The sequence below is a fragment of the Peromyscus eremicus genome, chromosome 1 (assembly GCF_949786415.1).
Source record: "Peromyscus eremicus chromosome 1, PerEre_H2_v1, whole genome shotgun sequence".
NCBI classification, from domain to species: domain Eukaryota; kingdom Metazoa; phylum Chordata; class Mammalia; order Rodentia; family Cricetidae; genus Peromyscus; species Peromyscus eremicus.
The window spans coordinates 7,809,672-7,831,586 of NC_081416.1; the positions used below are offsets into that span (position 1 = coordinate 7,809,672).

The 21,915-nt window shown below is 39.3% G+C and overlaps 2 protein-coding genes across 7 annotated transcripts in view; one reads left to right on the forward strand and one right to left on the reverse strand.

The window, feature by feature from the left end:
• Nucleotides 1-6,304, reverse strand: part of Shoc2 (SHOC2 leucine rich repeat scaffold protein) — an 87,251-nt gene extending 80,947 nt beyond the window's left edge. Inside the window, exon 1 of one of the 3 annotated variants that reach the window (XM_059256460.1) lies at nucleotides 6,111-6,304. The gene's annotated coding sequence lies outside the window, so the exon portion shown is untranslated. Of the gene's footprint in view, nucleotides 1-5,512; nucleotides 5,583-6,110 lie in introns of those variants that run through there. The other 2 variants (XM_059256453.1, XM_059256456.1) reach the window with 2 other exon arrangements.
• Nucleotides 5,741-21,497, forward strand: Bbip1 (BBSome interacting protein 1). Of its 4 annotated transcripts, none has more exons than XM_059256507.1 (4): nucleotides 5,741-5,996; nucleotides 6,997-7,048; nucleotides 20,592-20,667; nucleotides 21,307-21,497. In XM_059256507.1, exons 3-4 carry the CDS (start codon nucleotides 20,622-20,624, stop codon nucleotides 21,471-21,473), a joined length of 213 nt encoding a protein of 70 aa, XP_059112490.1. In that variant the 5' UTR covers nucleotides 5,741-5,996; nucleotides 6,997-7,048; nucleotides 20,592-20,621; the 3' UTR covers nucleotides 21,474-21,497. The 4 variants fall into 4 exon arrangements, with proteins under 4 accessions (XP_059112490.1, XP_059112477.1, XP_059112495.1 ...); XM_059256512.1 differs by lacking the exon at nucleotides 5,741-5,996 and adding an exon at nucleotides 6,003-6,256; XM_059256494.1 differs by lacking the exon at nucleotides 6,997-7,048 and having other exon boundaries at nucleotides 5,746-5,996.
• The last annotated feature ends 418 nt before the right edge of the window (nucleotides 21,498-21,915 follow it).

Sequence of the window (21,915 nt, forward strand, 5' to 3'; positions counted from 1 at the left end):
TGAATTAGGTACACAAGGAATAACCACTAAAAATATAAACTATAATGAAAATCTACAGTAGGGCTTAGAATACTGGATGGCATACCAGGGAGTGGTTCAGTGGGTTAAGCAGGTGGCCACAGAGCCTGAGTTACACCCAGGGACCCACATGGTGAAAGGCAGGACCAACTCTGGCAAGTAGTCCTCTGACCTTCATACGTTCACTGTAACATTCATTTGTCTGTACACATACACACTTCAAATAAAATTTTAAAGGTTTTCAGAAAATATTACTGGAATCCAAATAGCTAGTCCTCATAATTTTCAAAATGAACCTAAGGTCTAACTCTTGTCTTTTTTCTCTACCCTTCAACTACCACACATAGAGCACATCCTCCAGTGAGCTCTGCCAGTTATACAAGCAGTCTCAGTCTTAACACATCTGAGTTTGTCACGATACAGCTGTTACAGCACTTGTCACACTGTGTAAGTGTGACTTGTCCAATTCATTAAACAAACTATTTAATGGAAGTGGCAAACAAGGGGTATTACCTCTGCATTCTCAGCACCTAAGACAAGTATGACATACGCAAATTGTAACTATTAAGAACTACCTAGCGTAAGAGAAAAGTAAAAAGACTGCACTACTAAGAAAGGCTTGAAGGCACAGCGGACAATATAAGAACTACAAAACAAGAAAACCTGAAATATTAATTGATAAAATTAATTTCAAATTCTAAAAATTACCTGTATCAGGACAAGCCATTTACTCATTATCTCTAGGATATTGGGGGGGAAAATCAAAAGAACAAGGCATGGCAGCACTCTCCATTCAATCCCAGCACTCAGGACACCGAAGCAGGAGGCTTGAGTTGCAGAGCAGTCTGGTGTTTAAGGGTTTGAGGCTCCCTTGGGCTATGTAAGTAAGACTGTGTCTCATAAAGGTGGGAGTGGGGAGAGGAAGGAAAAATTAAAGATCTTTTTGGCATGTGTGCGCACTGGTGTACATATGTGTGAACATACAAGTCAGCATAAGGTGTCTTCCTCTTTTTCCTCTTTCATTCTCACACTTGTTTTAAGGTTCTCTTAGCACATCTAGAGCTCACCACTTCACTATATGGAGGCAAGCCGCCAGGACCTGCCAGTCACAGCCTCCCCTAGTGCTGGGGTGACACAAGTCCATGCTGGGGATCCAAGCTCAGGTCTGCACACTTGCACAGCAAGTATTATACCCACTGAGCCATCTCCCCAGCCCCCAAAGAAAAGGTTTATCAGCTATAAAATCATATAATTAAAATGGTAGGACTCCTAAATAGAATAAATAACATACTGAACCACTATAAATTCATAGTGCTATAAAGATATCACAAAAACAATTCATAAAAACCTCTCAGGTATATTTAATGGGCTGATTTCATACTTTTTAAAAATAGCCTTTAATAGTATAGATACAAGCAGTATGTTCATTCTTCCCTACAAAAGAATCCTTGTACAGAATGCACTACCTTTTGTTATCATTTCTGACCTTCCTAAGTTGTAATGAGGTAGTATGAAATCTAGTTGGCTTTCTTTCAATCCTGACAGTGAAAACTACATACTTACTCAAGAAACACATGTTACCATCTCAAAAGCTTAAAAGTGCTTTATAATTATAATATTCTTTTTATGTGTTCCAACTGTTTCACTGAACTAACAATGCTTTGCTAAAAAGCTGAGGACAAGGAGAATACATCAAATAAAAACTATTTTACCTTAAACAGGTACCTATTTTAAAACACAATTTTTTTTTCAGATTTAACAAATGTTTTCTCCTTCCTGTACTGATTAACAAGCACATTTCAGATACTCTGCAACATGCCAAGTTCAAGCACATTACAAGTACCTTGTAATTTATGAAACTTCAAACTGTAAAAGTCAAGATTAGACAAGTAGATAAGAATATTGGAGGTTTACTTCATTAAAAGAAAATATTTCTAAAAAGATCTACCAGGCACAGCTTTGATTTGGTGTAGCATGCATATGAAGACTAAGTAGTTGCCAGGTGGTGGTGGCGCACACCTTTAATCCCAGCAATTAGGAGGCAGAGCCAGGCGGATCTCTGTGAGTTCAAGGCCAGCCTGGTCTACAAAGCGAGTTCCAGGAAAGGCACAAAGCTACACAGAGAAAGAAACCCTGTCTCGAAAAAACCAAAAAAAAAAAAAAAAAAAAGACTAAGTAGTTAAAAAATGTAAAATTAGCAGATAGTTCATGCTTTAGTTCATTAGCCATAAATTATAAAATGTATAATACAAAATACATAATTCATGAAATATGGTAAGTCTAACAAGAAATAAATTATCTACCAACCTTATTTACATGATTCATTTCAAGTATTATTTTACATATCATTCTACGGCTAAATTACAAAGCCAATGTCAATTCATTTACAAAAAGACATTTACCCATTCACTAAGAGTCTAATAAACATAAACACTGACACTTCCTAATATAATATCTAAACTCCCTTAATAATTTAGATAGTTTTGTAAACAAGAAGTCTTACACCAAGTCTAAGCTACAGACCTCAGAACTCACTGAGGTAACCTATTTTTGATTGTCATTTTGGTTTGAATTACGTTTTAGTTAAAGATTTTTATGCCTCTTCATACATGAAAGACACATGAAGGGCAGAGCAACTGAACCTCAAAGACATTCTTTCATTTCATCTTCACCCCCTAAATACTCATACCCTTACATCTACACATCTGAGGTCTAGTTTTTGTTTTGTTCTAAAATGCCACCACTTTTTATATGTGGATTACCTTTTAAAAAACACTAGCCTTTCAGAAATATTATAATATGTAAGAAATATTGATAATTCAGCATATTTTAAAAACAAGTATGACTGAAATTCGGCTACTTGCACAAAACATCCCAATTTTATTCACAATTGATATGGGTAATCAAAGACAAAAAAATATACATCTAGGGCTGGAGAGATGGCTCAGCAGTTAAGAACACTGGCTGCTCGTCCAGAGGACCCAGGTTTGATTCCCAGCACTCACATGGCCACCCACAACCTTCTCTAACTCCAGTTCCAGGGGATCTAAGTCCTCTGGCCTCTGCCAAGTATGCATGTGCTACAGACACATGCAAGCAAAGCTCATACATATAAAATAAATACATTTATATCTCAGCAACTGTTCAGAAGCCATCATGAGATTATTTCATATAGAACACTTCTAGTTTATACCTGGGACAGGGAGAGCCATCATGTCCTGTCCCAAGTCACATAAGGTACAGCTATTTATTCATTATTTATTTTTTACTTATTTATTATAGGGCTAAAAAAATCAAACACAGGGCAAATACTTTACCACTGAGCTACATCCTCGGCCCAATGTGATAATATTTTAAAAGAATTTCTGCAAGCGTAGCAAAAATAATAATGTTTGTGTTCCTACTTAAACATAAAGTGCTTCAAATGTATGACTGGTTTGTCATTCACATGATGATTTAGTATCTGTACTTGCTACAATTACCAAAAACAGCTCTGATCTACTTTCTGATTATGACATCTTAAAAAAAAAAAAAAAAAACTAAAAAGTAATCCAGGTTCAAAATATTAATACATCTCTTTAAACTACTTTTCAATCCATACTAACTTCTGAATAATAAGAGAAAAACAATGACATATCATAAAACAAATGCCAACAGAGACAAATATGGTTTCTTCAGAACTGAACAAGCACCTTGGGAAAAATGTACTCTTAAAGTGAGGCCAAGACCATAACTCCAAACTGAGATTTCAAGAGTGTGATTTCATGTTAGCTTTCTGTTATGTTTAATCCTTTGAAAGGTACAAACCTTAGACAAAACCCTTCTTTTGTCTATTTTACTTTGCAAATGCATACTCAAACTAACATAAAAATACTTTGTCTTAAAAAGTTTAAAAGACTTTACACTTAAATACTTTTTAAGCACTCAGCCAAAGCTCCATGTGTGGAAAATGATTAAATATTTAAGTATTTATCTAAAATCTTTAACTCATATGAAAAACTTTTGATAAATTAAAATATTTGTAATTTATTTTGTAGACTTACAAATCTCTAAATTTCTTCAAATACATAGCAAAAAACAGTTAAAAAGGCCCTGCCAAGGAGGGGTGACAGTGAGGACTAGGAGTACACTAATAAATCTGGGTCTTAAAAGTCTTTGTCAATGCTGACGACTAAAACACAAAAACACTTGGTTGCACAAGTATACCCTAGGATTCTGAAACACAGCAACCCAAAGTTTTTGATTCGGCTATCCCTGAGAGGATGCTGGAACTTCTGACATCTATGAAGAGTGTACAAGATTATACAGGTGTAAGCTTAAGAAACTAATCATCATGCTGGAGACCAGTGTAGCACACAATCCACATCTGCAACCTAATTTTTACTTCAGCATTCCTACAATCCTCAAGAATATTATGGTCTAGGTCGCAAAATAGTTTCCCCTTTTATACAAACCAACAGAAAGAAAATCTAATCTGCAAGTGTAAAGGTGAGATGAGATGGAAAACACAGCCCCAAAGCATCTTCTTTCCAATTCCCGAATAGACAAGCATTCCACCTGTTTGTAAAGCCCTACTTGCACAGTTAACACAAACCCTCTGAAAGGGAACGGGGAAAGAGAGGGGAGGGGGGAGAGAAAGGGGGAGAGGCGGGCGAATGACTGCTTCGGAGTCCTTATTCTCCTACCTAGGCATGGGGGAGGGGATGGTACAAAACAATGGATACCGAGGGGCTGGGGGAAAATCGTTTTGCCCTGCAGCCTCCGGCGTTCCGAGCTGGGGGCGGGGAGTTACACTACTTTTCCTCCAGCCCTCAAAGGCAGCACGGAGATTGCCATCAGGCATGTTGAACAGGGCGGTCTCGGCGGCCACAACTCCTTTCACCCGGCAACACACCCAAAGCCAATTCACCACTCGGCACGCAGGGTCTGTGGGAAGGAGACCGCCCAGCGCCCAGGGCTTCGGGGAGGAGGCGGAGACCCCACCCCACAGCCCCGCCGCCCCGCCGCCCCGCCGCCGCGCCCGGCCGGCGCCAGCCCGCCCCAGCCGTCCCCACGACCCCCGCCGGCCAAAGCTCCCGCCGGGTGGCGCCCAGAGCCCAGAGCAGCTCGAGCGCGACTGACCGTCCGCCCCGGGCCCGCGCCCGAGCTCCGGGGCTGTCCCGGCCGCCCTCTCCGCAGTAGGCCCGGCCCGGCGCTGTCAGGGGCGGCCGGCTGCTCTCGGCGCCCCGCGCGCTGGCCCCGTACGAGCAGCGGCTCCCAGGACCCGGGGCCCCGGGCCGGAGCACCCCGGAAAGCGGCCGGGCGCCTCCCAGGGCCCCGACCCCTCAGGCCGCGCCCGGCCCCGAGGCTCGCGCCTGTCAGGACGTGTGGGGCCTCCCCCTACCGACGGCCCGCCCGGCTGCCCGACAGGCAGGAGGGCGGCAGGACCGACCCAAAGGCGCCCTCCGCCTCTCCCGCCCCAGGCTGGAGCCCGGACTCCACCATCCCCGCTCACCTCCTTCCTCCTCCTCCTCCTAGTCCTCCGCTCCCAGAGCGACGCTCCCCTGCCACCGCCCCCCCGCCCCTCCCCCACTCGCCCCGCCCCTCCACACACTCGGGCTCCAATCGCCCCGCCCCGGCCCTCCCGAGCAAGCCCGGCATTCGCTAGGGAGAGCGGGTGGGCGGAGCCAGAGCGAAGGCAGCCGTCCAATCAGAGAGAGTCGTTGGTGCCAGCGTCCCTCTCCCCGCCCTTTTCCTTTCCTCCGCGGCTGTGCGCGGTCTCCCGCCCACTGGGCGCCGCTGGCTAGCTCTGCCACAGAGAAAGCCTCCAGCCGGCTAGAGCAACAACTCCCAGTCGGAAGTTACGGTTGAAGTCCGGGCAGCCATAATTGATAATGGCAAGAGGCGTTTCCTGTCTCCCGTCTGACGTACACACGTTTCCTTCGTTCTGTCCCCGTTACCCCGGGCAACAGCGGAGCGGTCTGGGAAGGAACGAACCCGTAAGTATACCTACAGAAGAAGTGACCTGACAGCCCACGGTAGACGAGTTAATTCGTACTCCGGAACTGCAGGTTTTGTTTTCAGGCCCTTTACTGAGACGCCTGACCACTTACCTAGAAGAAATAATTTAGAGCTTCAAAACTCCCTCGCGCCGGAAGTTGCGCTTGGCACTTCCTAGTAGGGTCATAGCCAGAAGGTGGGAATCGTCGCCCCAGCCTGCGCCCCGGGGGTGCCTCAGCTCCCAAGCTTGAATAGTGAGGTGAGTGCCCGCGACGGCCCGCGGCCGGCCGGCCAGGCCGGAGGAACCGCGTGGAGGGAGCCCTGGGAAGAGTAGTAGGGCCCAGGGCTGCTTCCGCTGGCGGAGGGTTTTCTTTCCGGCTGGTGGGGCGGTGGCCAGCCTTCCCTCCGCCCCTCTAAGGTTCCCGGTAGGGCGAGGCCGGTCCCCCGCCTGGGCTGGCCCAAAGGCCAATCCAGGAGCCTGGGCCCTAGCAACTGCTAAGCGGAGCTCCTGACCACGCCTCCATGAGTTCCTATCAAGTACAGTACTCCCTGACCTTTAGAGACTGTACATTTCAGGAACAAAAAGGAATTAATTTTCACCCCAACAATCAAAAGAAAAAGATGACTTTCTAGCCAACCAGCAAAACAAGACCTTCCCACCACCGCCAATTTTCTTTTTGTCCTGCCTCCCCTTTCTGGGCTCTTTTTAAGGGTATACTGTAGTAGTCGTGGGTGTCTACGATTTAACAAACAACTTAATGCTTATGAATCTCCTTTTAAAGAACACTTAACATGCTTTATGTGTCCCCTTCAAGACATTATCTCATGCGATTCCTTCTGTTGGCTTTTTGAGTCAGGGAGTCAGTCGTTCTAATATTTATATTCAATTTATTGAATACCTAAAACTACAAGAAAAAGATAATTTTCAGGCAAATTAAGAATTGCTTATAACTAACCAATCGATAATGAGAGTGCAAATCTACTTTCTCTGTGTTCCAGGCAAAAATGAAGTACTCTTGTCTCTTCTGGGGTTAGTCTGATGTCACCTTTTGTGAGTTTGTGTCCATGATTCTGTAATCCTTGGAGATGTGTTTCCAAATTCCAACAGGAAGTGATTTCTTCCGAGTTTATATAGCTCTTCTTACATATCTTATAATAGTCATTATTTAATGTGTCAGCTGTTTACATATTTTTAACTTCATGACCATGCTTATGCCTGAATAAAATGGTTTGTATGAGATTCACCTGCTCTGAACATAATGGTGCCTTGACAAAATGTTGCATAATTAGCTATGTCCTGGATGTCTAAGATACTCCTAGCAGTGTTACTGTTCTTCACTATATCAGAAATTGAGCATAGTCCCTGATACTCAGTGTTTTCTTAGTTTTAACCTCTGAAATCTTTACAACGTAATCCCCCTCCCGTATGTTTTATTGTGAAAATGTTCAGACATTACAAAGGTAAAAGAGCTAGGTGTAATGCACTCAGGAAGCTGAAGCAAGAGAATCTCAAGTTCAAAGCCACTATGATACATAGTGAAATCCTCTCTCAAAAAAAGGAGGGAGGATAAGGGAGGAAAAAAACTCAGAGGCTGTATAGACATACACCATTTACCTATGTAAAATACTTGTTAACATTCTACTATATACACATTTCTTTCCTCTTCACATTCCTACTTTATTACTATTTAAAAATAGGTTATAGGTCTGCTGTTAGGCAGACACCCCTAAGATTTCCTACATGAATTTCCTAAGAATTTTGAAATAGAGAAACTGAAGAATATAGTATCATTACAACCAAGAAAATTAGCAATTTTGTAACATAAATATAGAGAATATACAAATCACAATCCTGTCAAAAGTGTTGTATTGTACATGGACATTACCACTCTAACTTTAGAACTGTCCCCATCTTCTTCCCTTCTGTGACATGGACATTTTGAAGAAATCAACCCAGAGGTACTGTTGAAAAAGGGATCCCTTTCCTTACTTCATGTGACCTAAAGTTAGACCAGAGGCTTAAGCCTTTCTTGTTCATGACTACATATCAGTATTCTTACTTTCCCAGTTGTGTTCTCAAATGCAACTATATGTACCCTTGCCATGTGTTACTAGTGAAGTCCATCCAATTTAGCATGCTAAGGGTTTGACATTTAATTTGCCTGTGTCTATAGAGTACCCTGGTACCCTGGGCTGGCAATAAAGACTGTCTCCCTTTAATAAATGTTGCTACTTCGCCTGTGGTTGAAGCTGGTGCAATGAAATCTACAGCAAAGTATACTGATGTCAGCGTAGTTTCTGGAGTTTCAAGTCCTGGCACCCTCCAGACTGCTGTTGAAAGATGTGTAGCTCTGTAATTCAAATCCATGAACCTTGATGTTATCACAGCAGATACCGCAGCAACTGTTGTCCACCTGGCCACAATCCAATTGAGGCAATATTATTTTCTCCCTGAAATTCTTCTGCACGATCTAATTGGTCCTGTTGTTTCTATGACAGCTTTCTGGTAGTAAGCATTGCCTATTAAAAATTGCAAAATCAAGATTATGCTTAACACTTAGTTCATTAGGAACATTCTCTGCCTGGTAGATAAAGAACTGTGGAATTTAGTTTATAATCACAAGAAGAAAACTCCCAAGAATGCAAAGCTCATGTATTCCTCCTACCCTATACTTATTTTTCATCTTGAAAGTGAAAAGAAATCTCTTAGGTTAGTGTAGAATGTTTTTAGCTCCATACTGAAAGTTAAAATAACATGTTTCAATAGTTGCTTTCTTTGTATAGGAGGAAGAGTGCTCATACGTGATTTTGAAATAATTTTAACTTAGTACGTAATTCAAGAAGGCTAAATAATATAGTAGTTAAGACTAGGTTTTAGGATCAGACCTGGATTTCGGGAATATGACCATTCACTAGCTAATGTCTATGGGCTAAATTTGAACAGAATTCAAATATTATGTGAAGTACTTTAGCTTGCCTCATAGTTCACAGAATGTGGTCAGAGTATGATTGTTATTAACTTCTAAAGCAGTATAATTTAGGCACATATTAGGCATTAAATATTTAAAGATCAATGAGAGAGAGACAGTTCTCCAAGTTTAATGTCAAAAACAAAAGATTCCAATTCATTGATTCTGGAGGGCTTTAGAAAAAAGTGTACATTTTTAATAATAAAACAAGACTTTTATGCACAAATCTGAGATTTGAGGAATGAGCTTTAGAAAACAATGTAAACTATCAATTCTCTTTCCTTACATACTGTGGAAATAGCTAACCAATTATCTCAGCTACTAATTAACTTTTTCACAAGGCTAAAGGTTAATATTTTTAAGACTGTCACCTAGAACTGAATTTTAAAACAGGTTATTAGAGAACAGTATTTTACATGAGATGAATATGAACTTAATAGTGGTATATGCTGTTGGAGTCTTCCAGTGCCTATGACATCATCTAGCTCCTCCATGAACAGTTCCTGTTCTGAGACTTAGGCACATTTCAGAAACTAGACACCACACATTTTATTAACATGAGTCTGAGTTAATTAGCCAAATTGAGCATGTTGCAACACATTTATACTAGCAGATGCCAGCGAGCAAAGCAGAAGAGAATCTACTATGTCTCCAACTGTCTCATACCTGATGTTTCAGTTGGCTTCTCCACATGAATGTTATCAGTCCATACTCCACTGGCATATGGGCAATTGCTTGAGTAAAACTGGGTGTTACTACTGTATGTTTGCTGGGAAACATAGTCTTTCAGGGCTCACTCTCTCACCTTTTCCTTACATTGGACAATCTATACGGAACTGGAGGTGTAGCTCAGTGGTGAATGCGTGGCTAGTATACAAAAGGCCCTAAATTTAATCCCCAGTACTGCCCCATTCCCTATTCCAAAATCTATGCTTTTGAAATTTCAGTCTTCATTTAACTTCAACTTTTGACTATCACAAGATAATTTTTGTCATTGTTCCTAAAATTCTATGCCATGCCCCCTTGAAACTGCACCAGCCAAACTGAATTTACTTTGAAAGAGCTAGCTTAATGAATTCACCAAAGAATTTACTTTAAGAGCCCTAACAATGAATATCCTTTATATAATAGGATTGCTTCTGGTGCTTCCATCTCTAGGATTTGAATCTTAGTGCCTAGTAGTCCAGGTTCAATGGTTTTCACCCATAGTACCAGCTACGCTGGAGGATGAAGCAGGGAGATTACTTGAGCCCAGGAGTCCCAAAGCAACCTAAGCAACTGCATCCAGAGCCTGTCTCAAGACAGGGAGGGGAAGTTGGAGAGATGGCACAAACATTAAAGACTAGGTTTACAACTAAAAACCAAACAAACAAAAGTCAATCACTGCACAACTGGTACAGTTAGACAATTTGGCATATAATGTGTTGTAGTGGCTCTGTATTTTACTGCAAGTTAAATGTTAGATATGCTTAACTGCTGAGCTGATAAGGGAAGGGAAGCAATGGAAACAGTAAGGACTAGAGAATCTGAGAGTACGAATTTAGCAAATACTGCCAAATACAGCTAAAATTTGAATTTTATGTCGAATCTGCAGGTTTTCAAAATTGGTTCAGATACTTTTTAAACATCCAGCAGACCAGAATAAAAAAAATAAACTAGTTTGGGACTATAAAGCTACTGGTCTATGATGTCTATATTTCTTTTTTTTTTTTTTTTTTTAAAGATTTATTTATTTATTATGTATACAGTATTCTGCCAGCATGTGTCCCTGCAGGCCAGAAGAGGGCACCAGATCTCATTACAAGTGGTTGTGAGCCACCATGTGGTTGCTGGGAATTGAACTCAGGACCTCTGGAAGAGCAGTCGGTGCTCTTAACCACTGAGCCACCTCTCCAGCCCCGATGTCTATATTTCTTACATAAAAACATTAGGACTTGGTTTAGAGTCTCAAAATGCTTTAAAGCACTATTACTTCTGTTGGTAAGGCTCAAGTCACTTGTCATCTCTGCCAAAGATTCAAGATAGAATTTTAACATATAACAGATTTCTGTTCCCTTGGTTACAGTCTATATAGGTTTCTACTCTTCGCTGCTCACTTAAAACCTTCAACATGATTTCAGCCTTGAGTTATATATATTATGAAGTACATTTGTTTTATCATACATACAAAAAAATTTAAGGATACAATTTGGCAATGTATGTTGCTTTAAATAAGTTTAAAAAAATGTTTAAAGAAAAACACTTTTAAATAAATCATGCCATCCTATTTGTAGGTAATACAATGTCTATAAAGATTCAAAGGTCTTTGGATTTAAAAGATTCCTTAATGGCAGTGTAGAACAAGTCCATCATGACATGAAAATTTGACCTAGGATAATAAACCATACTGAATTTCTAGGCATTTTTATATCTGCTCTTTACTTGGAACTTTGAATTTTGGATAGATATTGAAATATGAAGTGTTTTGTATGAGGAAACCAAGCTGCATAATGGCTAAGAAATGTAGTGTCACACAGTTATGTATCAGTGTAACTTCAGTATCTCATAAGTATGTACATGAAACAGAGCAAAAACAGCTAGCTAATTAGTATAGAGAACAACTCTGTGCCCCACTTAAAATAGAAATATAGATTACTAAGGAAGAAAAATTTTCAGCTCAAGCTTGTTTTACACGAGCTTTTGTTGTCATTGCTTGTTTAAAGTACATGGAACTCCTAAACTACTCTGAAGCATTCCATTTCAGACTTTAGAGATGGGTTTTCTATAATTAGAATAAGCTGATAAGTTTATTTAATACAGGGGGAAAGAGCAATAGTGAAGACCAAAAAAAAAAAAAAAAAACAGGTTAGGAGTGGTAGGCAATATTAAGGAGACTATGAGAATGACTTCTGGCACAAAACCCAGTATTCCTGTGAGCTAGAACAGTTTTAAAAATGGATCCAAATCCTGGTCTGGGTCTTACTTTTATGTTTCTGATCAATATTCTTGTAACTGGAGTTATATTTTAGTAATCTGTCTCCCTTTCTGTTTACCACTCTTGTGACCACAGCTTGTATTTTCCAGATAGCTACACAAAGATATGACCTAAAGCTTATAGCCCTGTTTAGCTATTTAACATATTGCCTATCTGCTCAAAATGTGGCAGCTCTGATGGCACATTCTTTTAAAACATAATATTTAGGGCTGAGGCTCATGGTGGAGCACTTACTTATCATACACAAGACCCTGAGTTGATTACCAGCACTGGAAGAAAAAAAAAAAAAGGTCATAGTCAAAAAAAAGTTTGCCTTCCTAATGCTGTTTTCAGGCTGGTATCAAACATGACAACTAGAATACTTGATCTACAAATTAAGAAAGATCATTCACATGCTACATGTATTGTCTGTGACAGTTGCTGAAGAGAGAAAAAAAGCATACACTTTAGTTTGTATGCCAGTTACTTTTTAAACATGTACACATTCCTAAGACTTACTGTCTGACTTGTTTTTTACCTTTCTAACAGTAATTAGTGGCTTAAAATTTGCCCATTCCAACAGATTGTGAAGATGTATTACTTTAGCCTTCAATGGTTTCTACTCACTGAGGTCTCTTCTCTCATCTAACATCTTAAATGTTTGTGTTCTTTTGATGGGCCTCCAAGCTATTTACCCAGATGTAGCATAGAGAAAACTGAGAAGAGGACCAGGTTAATGGATTATGGCAGATGAGAGTCCAAGTCCTTTTTCTTCACTTTACAACTATATAATCTTAGACATGATTACTTCTTTCTAGTCTTTTACAGTTCACTTGTATATATTGGAGGATGAATGGGAGGTGGGTAATTCAAGTTTTCTTATTTTTTGGCTGCACCCAACGTAATTCAATTCTAACATTACCTTTTTGAGGTAAAAAATACACACACACACACACACACACACACACATTCTGCTCAAATGTCTTAGTTAATATGTGCGACTTTCCACTAAACACTGATACTATGAAGCTAAGGTACATATAGATATATTAATTCTTTGGTTTGGTTTGTTTTGTTCGAGACAGGGTTTCTGTGTGTACCCCTAGCTGTCCTGGAACTCACTCTGTAGACCAGGCTGGCCTCAAACTCAGAGATACCCCCTCCCTCTACCTCCCAAGTAAGTGCTGGCATTATAGCCATGTGCCACCACAACCCAGCTAGATGCATTTAAACTAATCTGTGTTTAAGATCATTACTAAGAGAGTATGGCTGTATAGAGAATGATGGGCATCTATAGCCATACCACTGTGAACAGGACTGACCTCAGAAGCTAAGCAAGTTTTGGCCTGGTTGATAGTGGGTGGGATGATGGGTGAATAATTCTGAAATGTTCCTCCTTACTGGTACATTTTTCATTAAATATTAGTAATAAGCCCCCATAACTCTTTTTTAGACTTCATTTTTTCTGAGAATCTAGTTTTATGACATCATTATAGTGGTACAGTACAGTAAGAATTACTAATATTCATTCAGCTCTTATGTGCTAGGAATTGATGTGAGGCTTTATATGAATTCTGTATTTTCCATGCATTAGTATGACATGTATGCACCTACACGCATACAAAATAAGCAAAATCCTAGAATGCTTTAAAAGAAAAAGTGCTTCTCTTAACTGCTGTGTATACTTGTCTTTTTACCTAATCCCATCACCCACCATTTTTCACATCCTTGAGTGATTGAGTGTACCTCTATCGTTGATACTGATGTGCAGCTGACTCTCTGTTCCTCGATCATTCCGATCTTCCAATTGGACTTACACACTTAATGAACCTAAATCTGAATTGTGGTGTCTTAAGTCAGTGTTATATTGCTGTGAAGAGACACCATGACCAAAGCAACTCTTATAAAAGAAAGCATTTGAGGACTTGGTTACAGTTCCAGAGGTTTAGTCCATTATCATCATGGCAGAAAGCATGGCAGCATACAGGCAGAAATGGTAACTGAGAGCTACGTCCTTATCCACTGGCCATAAGACCCTGGACTTAGCATGGGCTTTTGAAACCTCAAAGCCCACCCTCAGTAACACATTTCCTCCAATAAAGCCACACCTCCTAAACCTTTCAAATAGTGCCACTCCCTAGTGACCATGCATTCAAATCTATTACCCAATGGGGGTCATTTTCATTCAAACCACCATACATGGTCTTTATTCTTCCTTTCAAATTTGAATTACTACCTGCACAGTCCAACCATTTTAGCTTTTCTCAGTCATCTTTAATCATTTTATCACCCAAAGAGAGTGGTGAGTAGAATGGTAGGGGAGATTTATTGAACATCCCTTGCATGTTAACATCTGTTCTCATTGCTTTATTTTGTAGATTCATCATCTTAAAACAGTTGTGTCTCCCTTACTGATCCTAATGCCCATGCTGTCTCTCCTAAGCTTGCCTGTCTACAATGTGTTTTTTAAAAAGGGATCACTTTATATACCTTGAAGTCATCCAGTTCCCTGATATGTTTTCTATAGGCTAGAAGGTATGGTTTTAGTATATAAGCTTTTACTGTGTGGCCACTTTAGAGATCTATATATGTCTACATTAAAGTCTAACAGATGTCGTAAGAACACACTCTTAACAAGTTCATATAAACCTTGGTCTTTGGCTTTCAAAGTCCTTTATTGATATTGTTATTGTGAAATTGCTGCTTAAAGGAAAATATGTATACCATTGCTTTTGCTGGCTTGCACTATCACCATCCTCTTGGCTTCTCCTTCAATATTCCATTCCATACTTAAACATCCCGTTGCCTGTTGGGTGTATGGTGTATGTGTGTCTATGTGTGTATACACATATGGTACAGCATATATGCAGCCAAAACCTTCAGCAATCAGTTCTTCCCTGCTACTGTGGATTCCAAGGGTCAACCTCAAGCAAGCACTTTTACTGCCTAGGTCATTACACAGCACGTTTCCTCCTAAGTCTTACAAATATATCCTCATTCACATAGCCAAACGTCAGCATGACCTTGTCATCCATTCTTCCTTTTTTTCTTCTCTGATTCCATGATCCAGCTGGTTGCCAAGACTGTACTATCCATTACCTGTACTAGCCTATATTAAGAGCCTCAGTTGTCCTCCTAAAACAACTTTTACGTCTATTCAGGTCCTTTTGTCTTCAATCTGTTTTAGTGATTGTGGTGGCCAGTGTAAGACCCTGTCTTAAAGATACTGAGAGCAACAGAGAGGACACCTGACATCCACCCTAGCCACTGTATGTCTAATGTGCACACAGCCCATAAGCAACTGTCAAAATGCTGTACTTGTGTCACAGAGTGTTCTTCTGACAGGCAATAGCAAACAGCTGTTATTTTTGTCAATTCCTCAAATACTCTGCAAGATGTTTCTCTTTTCATATTTAAGTAGTGGTAAAAGACAGTTTTTTCCAAGAATGTCTAAACTTTCTACTTACTAAGGAAAGAAGATAAACCATCTTGGATTGACCTTTACAAATTATTCAGAAAAAAAATGATTTCAAATTAGCTTTATTATATTGTAAATAATGGTGTTTCCTTAGTGTGTGCTCCACCTAGTGTCTTATGACACATCTAGTATGCTGTAGTAGATGCTGTACCATAGAGCATTTTTAAAGGAGTCCAGGATCAAGTAAGTTTGACAAATAATACATTTTCATTTCTCCTGCTGCAGATTCATTACATACTTTAGTATACTGAAGTTTCAGGAAAGTCTTGATGTTAAAAAGAAAAAATCATTTTTCCTTCATAGAGCATCTCAAATTTTAGTTAACTATAAAATTCTTTCAGAAAATCTATTAATATCTCTAAGTACAACGTAATGTGATTTATTTTACAAATCAGTAGTATTTATGCCAGGGTACACATGCTTCCAGATACCTAAAGACAATCAGGGCAGAATGAAGGCAAGCAAGGCTAAGAATAATGAACTTGGAGACCATTAACTTCCATGTGAAGTTTCTGATGCTTAATTCCCTAAAAAAAAAAAAAAGAGCCTGTAGATAATCATACCTAGTCTTATTTCCTTTACCCCTCCCTTCACAATCACCTAACAACAACAAAAAAGAAGGAAAAAAGGCATTTTTCCAGCCAGTGTAGAAATTTACTGCAATGAAATGCTTCAAGGAATGAAAGCTCTTGGGTGCCAGAGACAGTAAGTAAATAAAGCTCTTAACTAAGGGCTTTGAATTATTAGGTAAGGTTGAGCTTTCACAAGAGGAACTGCTCAGTACTCCGCTTCCAAAACTACTCACAGAAATGTAGGCACTAAGGATGCAGCCCATTGGTAAAATGTTTGCCTAACATGCACATGAGGAAAACTTAATTTACTAGTTTGTTGTTCACTAAAACAAATCATTAGTGATAGATCACTATGACTTTTAAATATATAACAAGTTCAAAACGTGAACAAAAAATTTTCCCATTCCCATCTCAGTACTTATACCTGTATAAAGGAAAAGTCAGACTGTAGCAATGCCTGTATAAATAAAAAGTAAGATTGTAGCAATCCAAAAAATTCTCAGCCAAGCATATGTGAACTGAGAAAAGTCTCCTTAATAACAGATGTGTGGGCAATAACTTTATCAATGTGTAGTTTAAAGTTATAAAATATATTTTAAATATCATTTTGTAACCAGCTAATAATCTAGTATGATCAGTAACATAACAAGTGGGAAAATGTTACATTAGATTAAAATTGTGATAGAAATACAGAGATCTAGGGATAAAATGAATAATACAAAATCTCTAAGGAAGAACTTTTTTTATTTAAAAAGAAAATGTTAGCTACCAAATTGCTGTTTACAGTCAATGTTTTAAAAAACTGATATTAAGTATGTAAAAATCATGTCCTTTATAACTACTGCAAATGAAAAATGTATGTTAATTTAGAAACGTGTAAAATGTCTCTAAGACTCTTCAGGTAAGAATTGAAGACAGCTTGCATTCTCAAAGTTAAAAAGGACACTTTTGTGGTGGTATTGTGTCCCCCAAAATATTATGTACCCAAATAAACCTATCTGGGGTCAGAGAACAGAAAAGCCACTAAATACTTAGGATAGGCAGTGGTAGCACACGCCTTTAATCCTAGCATTCCAGAGGCAGAAATCCATGTGTTCAAGGGTACAGCCAAGCATAGTGACTCACGCCTTTAATCCCAGGGAGTGATGGTAGAAAGCAGAAAGGTATATAAGGCGTGAAGACCAGGAACTAGAAGCCTTTGGCCTGGTTAAGCTTTTAGGCTTTTAGCAGCAGTTCAGCTGAGACCCATTCTGAATGAGGACTCAGAGGCCTCCAGTCTGAGGAAACAAGACCAGCTGAGGATCCGGCGAGGTGAGGTAGCTGTGGCTTGTTCTGGTTCTCTGATCTTCCAGTTCACCCCAATACCTGGCTCAGGTTTGTTTTTATTAATAAGAACTTTTTAAGATTCCTGCTACACATTTTGGTGATCTTCTCTTCCAACTTGTCCAGATACATGATTGATTTTAAAAGACTTTCTTAGACAAGTCTTTCAATGCTCCAAAAACGGTGAAATATCTTATGACAAAGGTTTCCTTTGAGTTCTTTTCCATTCATTTTAGACATCCAGTACTATGGTAGGTTTGCATACCTTCTCAGGATTTTGAGGTACACTGCCCATCAGAACTATGTTCTCCGAGAAAGATTACCAACTTTAAAAAGGAAAGGAAGCGTCAGACTTTTCCAGTTACCCAGACCAAGGGCTTCAAACAATGGTTTATTGACACTGCATTTAGCAGTGTTAAAAATCTGAGTTCCAATATGGTAAGAGTAAGTTTACTTCTTCATTTTAATATTTGTCTTAATGTGCCATCACAATCTGGATCATTTCTTATTCTGAGATAGTATTCTAGTCTATACATAACCCATAATTTAACTCTTGGGCAGTTGGTGAAAAAGTGGGCTCAGTATTGCTAAACATTTTGCTAGTCAATGTCATTTTAATGCAATGCTGAATGGGCATCCCTACTCCTAAGCATTCTGCTGTAGTTTTATTAGGGATGATAGCTCTGAAGAATGCTTGGTTTTAGGAGATAGACCAAAGAAGCTCTATAAAAAAAGCTGAAAGAGGGTGTCCATTTCCATAAGCCTTCTTTCACTGTGGAAGTTAGCAGGCTTTGGATCTGTCCACAATTCCAAGGCATAGCACATAAACTCACACACATCAACTCTTTGCTTAAGTGTCATCCTAATGGGACCATCATGATTTTCTTATTATAACTGGATTGCCCTCTTCCCCCATTCAGTTTAAACTTGTATCTGCACTTAGCTACCTTCTGTTGTTTCTCTTCTCTTATCCCCCAGCTGTAGGCTACAAAAGGCAAAAGATTTTTATTTGCACTGATGAACATTGTCTGACACATGGTAGGCCCTCATTTACTGAATGGTCATGGCAGTTTTTCAATACACATTTCATTAATAGGTGTTTGTTGTATTTCTCTTTTGATCCATCCGTCTCTGGTTTTGTATACACCCCATCTGCTTTGATAATGAGCTTAGAAGTAGTCACAACTCCTTAGAAAACACTACACCCTACAAACACTTGTGTTTGGATAATGGCAGACTGCTATGAGGGGGAAAAAAATGTTCCTTCCTGTTCTAGACTCCCAGGGCAGTTAATTATCAAAACTCTGTATCCTGGCCAATGCTAGCCATCAGATCTCCACTTTGCTTATTTTAGCCCTTCCCTTCCTGTTTCTCTCCTGTCAAGGCCTAAGGGGCCTAGAATAAGAATCAGTCCTACTAAAGCAGAAACCACGTAAGCAAATGAGGGCGCTGATGTTACTCTCACAAGTGTCAACCCACTCTTCACCAGCCCCACACCCTTTCCACTAACAATGGCTTAAACAGAAATGAGCACCAAGTATCACTGTTCTCCTCAGGCTGTATTTTGGATGTGTAAGAGGTACAAACCAAAGGAAAACAAAGGGTAGTGATTTAATTATACAAAGTTGGAGTTGCTCTTTTTATAAACAGCTAAAACTTAACCTACCAAGATAGACAGCATTTTGGTGGTATGTATGAAAATAGTTGTTATGCTTTACTTTTCTCAAAATCAGTAATGCCCATCCTTTTCAGTGGCATGTCAGGTCTTACCTGATGCAGGCACAGTATTTTTTCATTGTGATGTTTTTAATGGAGAGGTTAGGAGTTCAGTAGCTATATTCAGTTTAATCAAGGATATGCACTGCTATCAGCCTTAACCCAACCAGGAAGAAAAAGGATGTGAGTATTAGGTTTCAGGCCTAAATAGCAAGGAAGCATGTATTAGGAGCTATGCATTCTAAGGGAATTGCAATAGTACACTTACCTCACACTCCATTTAGTGATGAGTGGCTTTCCTGGCCTATTCCTTATACCATGTACTCTCCCTGGTAGAGCAGAGAGAGAGAACAGGAATAAAGTTTGAAGATAGGAGTTCTGCAGAGCAGATAGAAGTTCTCAGGAACCTAGACATTCTCAAGTAATTTGAATGAGAAGATAATCACTTGAAGGATACAAAGTAGAAAGCTTTTATTAGGACTAAGTAGTGGAACAAGAATGACAAAGAACAAAAGCAGCTTCACTTGGTTATAATTAATTTGCAGTGGGTGGAAAAGCAGGCACCAAGCCAGCATCACCACCTTATAAGTAATAAATCTTGGTAGTAACATTGCGAAAGACATATAGTAAGGTTGCGTCAGTGTAGTGAAACATCACTAAATGGGTGGCACTGCCTGGAAAAGCATATTTAGAAAGGCATCATTCCACAACTTGATCCAGACACTTAGAGCAGACAGTATAGTTGAATCTGGGATGTAACATTTGTTGCAAGGGCTGCAGGTAGCATATGCTTAGATAGCCATAACAATGCTAATAGGAAGGTGTATCCTGGTCCTTTTGAATATAGTATCTCAGTAGGTCTGCTAAAAGCATACTTCATGTCTGTTTCTAGCTTGTTTACCCATTGTGTTGCTTTCTTACAGATTACAGCTGTGCAGTCAGGAAAGTAGAAATCAGCTGTTAGCAACTTAAGAAAAAGAATGTTAAGGAAATGTTGCCTATTACCACCTCTTTGTGCCTCACCCCTTTTCAGTTGGTAGTGTGGTAGTTTCAGTGGTATCAGTGTCTCCTCGGGAGAGAAGCTGTCAGTGAACCAAGATGGCTTCCTGTATGCCTTTTCTCAACTGAATGATTTCCTCTTAAAACACACAAAAAATGCCAGGCAGTGATGGCACATACCATTAATCCCAGCATTCAGGAGGCAGAGGCAGGCACATCTCTGTGAGTTCAAGGCCAGCCTGGTCTACAAAGAGAGTTCCTGGACAGCCAGGGCTACACAGAGAAACCCCGTCTCGAAAAAATAAAATAAAAAAGTACAAAAACAAAACTGAAGTTTTACCAATTTTTTCTTAGGATGGGAAAAGTTAGATAACATTTCAATTACTCACTATTGAATAAATATTGACAAGATCTTAATACACATAAAATGTCTCACTTTTATTTTAGAGGAGAACCACAGAAAACTGATGAGAAAATCTTGCATGTAGGGTAGTTTACTTTTTATAGTATTTGTGATTTCAGTTATGGTCTCTAGTAAGTATTCGTTGGGAATTTTAATGTTAGTAATTGATTTCTCATTGAAGGAGCAAAAGCACTGTATCCAGCAGTTATAGATGGCAGAAGTGAAGTCGATGTTCCATGAAGTCCTTCCAAAACAAGGTATGTATATCTCACAAGTATTTTGGCTATAGACTACTATAGACTTATCAGGTAATGGGCAGTATCACACAGCAGAATAGCTAAGTATCTGCAACTACTGTGGTTACATGCCTCACTTACTGTCCACTCTCATGTCTATTATGTTTTCGTGAGTAGGTTGTAAAGAAATTCTCACTTTTTTCAACAAAAGGACATCAAATTAAATACTGTTTCTTATAACTATAAATCCTGTTATTCCTCAGTGCAGAATATAATGTGAAAGTCTCAGTGAAATGGAATTCAAAGGAAGATTGGAAATATGGGGAAAGTAACCTAAAATCAAACTCTAGTAAGAAAAGCTAACCATTCCAGTTAAACAACTCATAATTTGAGCATTCATGTTAAATATTGCAGCTTGCTATATTTTTGTGTTGTGTATATATTCTTCCAATTAAACATTTGGCCCAAACAGCTCTGTTGTGTATCAGCTCTGTTTCCTGACTCTTCAGTATTGAGAAACGTTGCTTGTGGGATTACTGCTTTGTCAGTCCAAGAGCAGAAACTTTTTCATTGGCAGTAAGATTTTAGACTTACATTCTAGTTGCAAATCAAAACCACCAGGCATCTTTCTCAAATTAACTTCTTATTTCTTATTAATAGGGCAGTTGTCTGTGGAAGATGTAACCACAATGGTGCTGTGTAAACCCAAACTTTTACCCTTAAAATCTCTGACTCTGGAAAAACTGGAGAAAATGCAGCAAGCAGCACAGGATACAATCCGCCAACAAGAAATGGCCGAAAAAGAAGACCGGCAAATAGCCCAGTGACGAGTACCACTTTAAGGGGACAGACGCCCCCGCCCCATCTTACCTGTTCAGGAACTAGAAACTACTCTATAAATATAGGCTGAAAATACATAATCAAACTGGACATTCAAAATTTAAAAAACAAATTTGGGAACTTAAACGGTTTGTATTAAAAAGAAAGCTTTGTATCAAGTTAGGGGATTTTGGAAAAGTTTTTAAAATTATAAATTACCTTATTTGCCATACCTATTGTTATGAATGTAAGAAATTAAATGCATCTTTCATGGATGAATGATTTCTTCATGTTTATTAGACACCTAAATCTGAAAATAAACTCTGTTCTTGAATACATTGTTGGGCTTAGATATTACCCCAAAACCAACTTAACCGGTTATGTACCATGTTACGTTTAATGGTATGTAGCCTGACCATAATGACAACAGCAATAACAAAACTGGTTTCT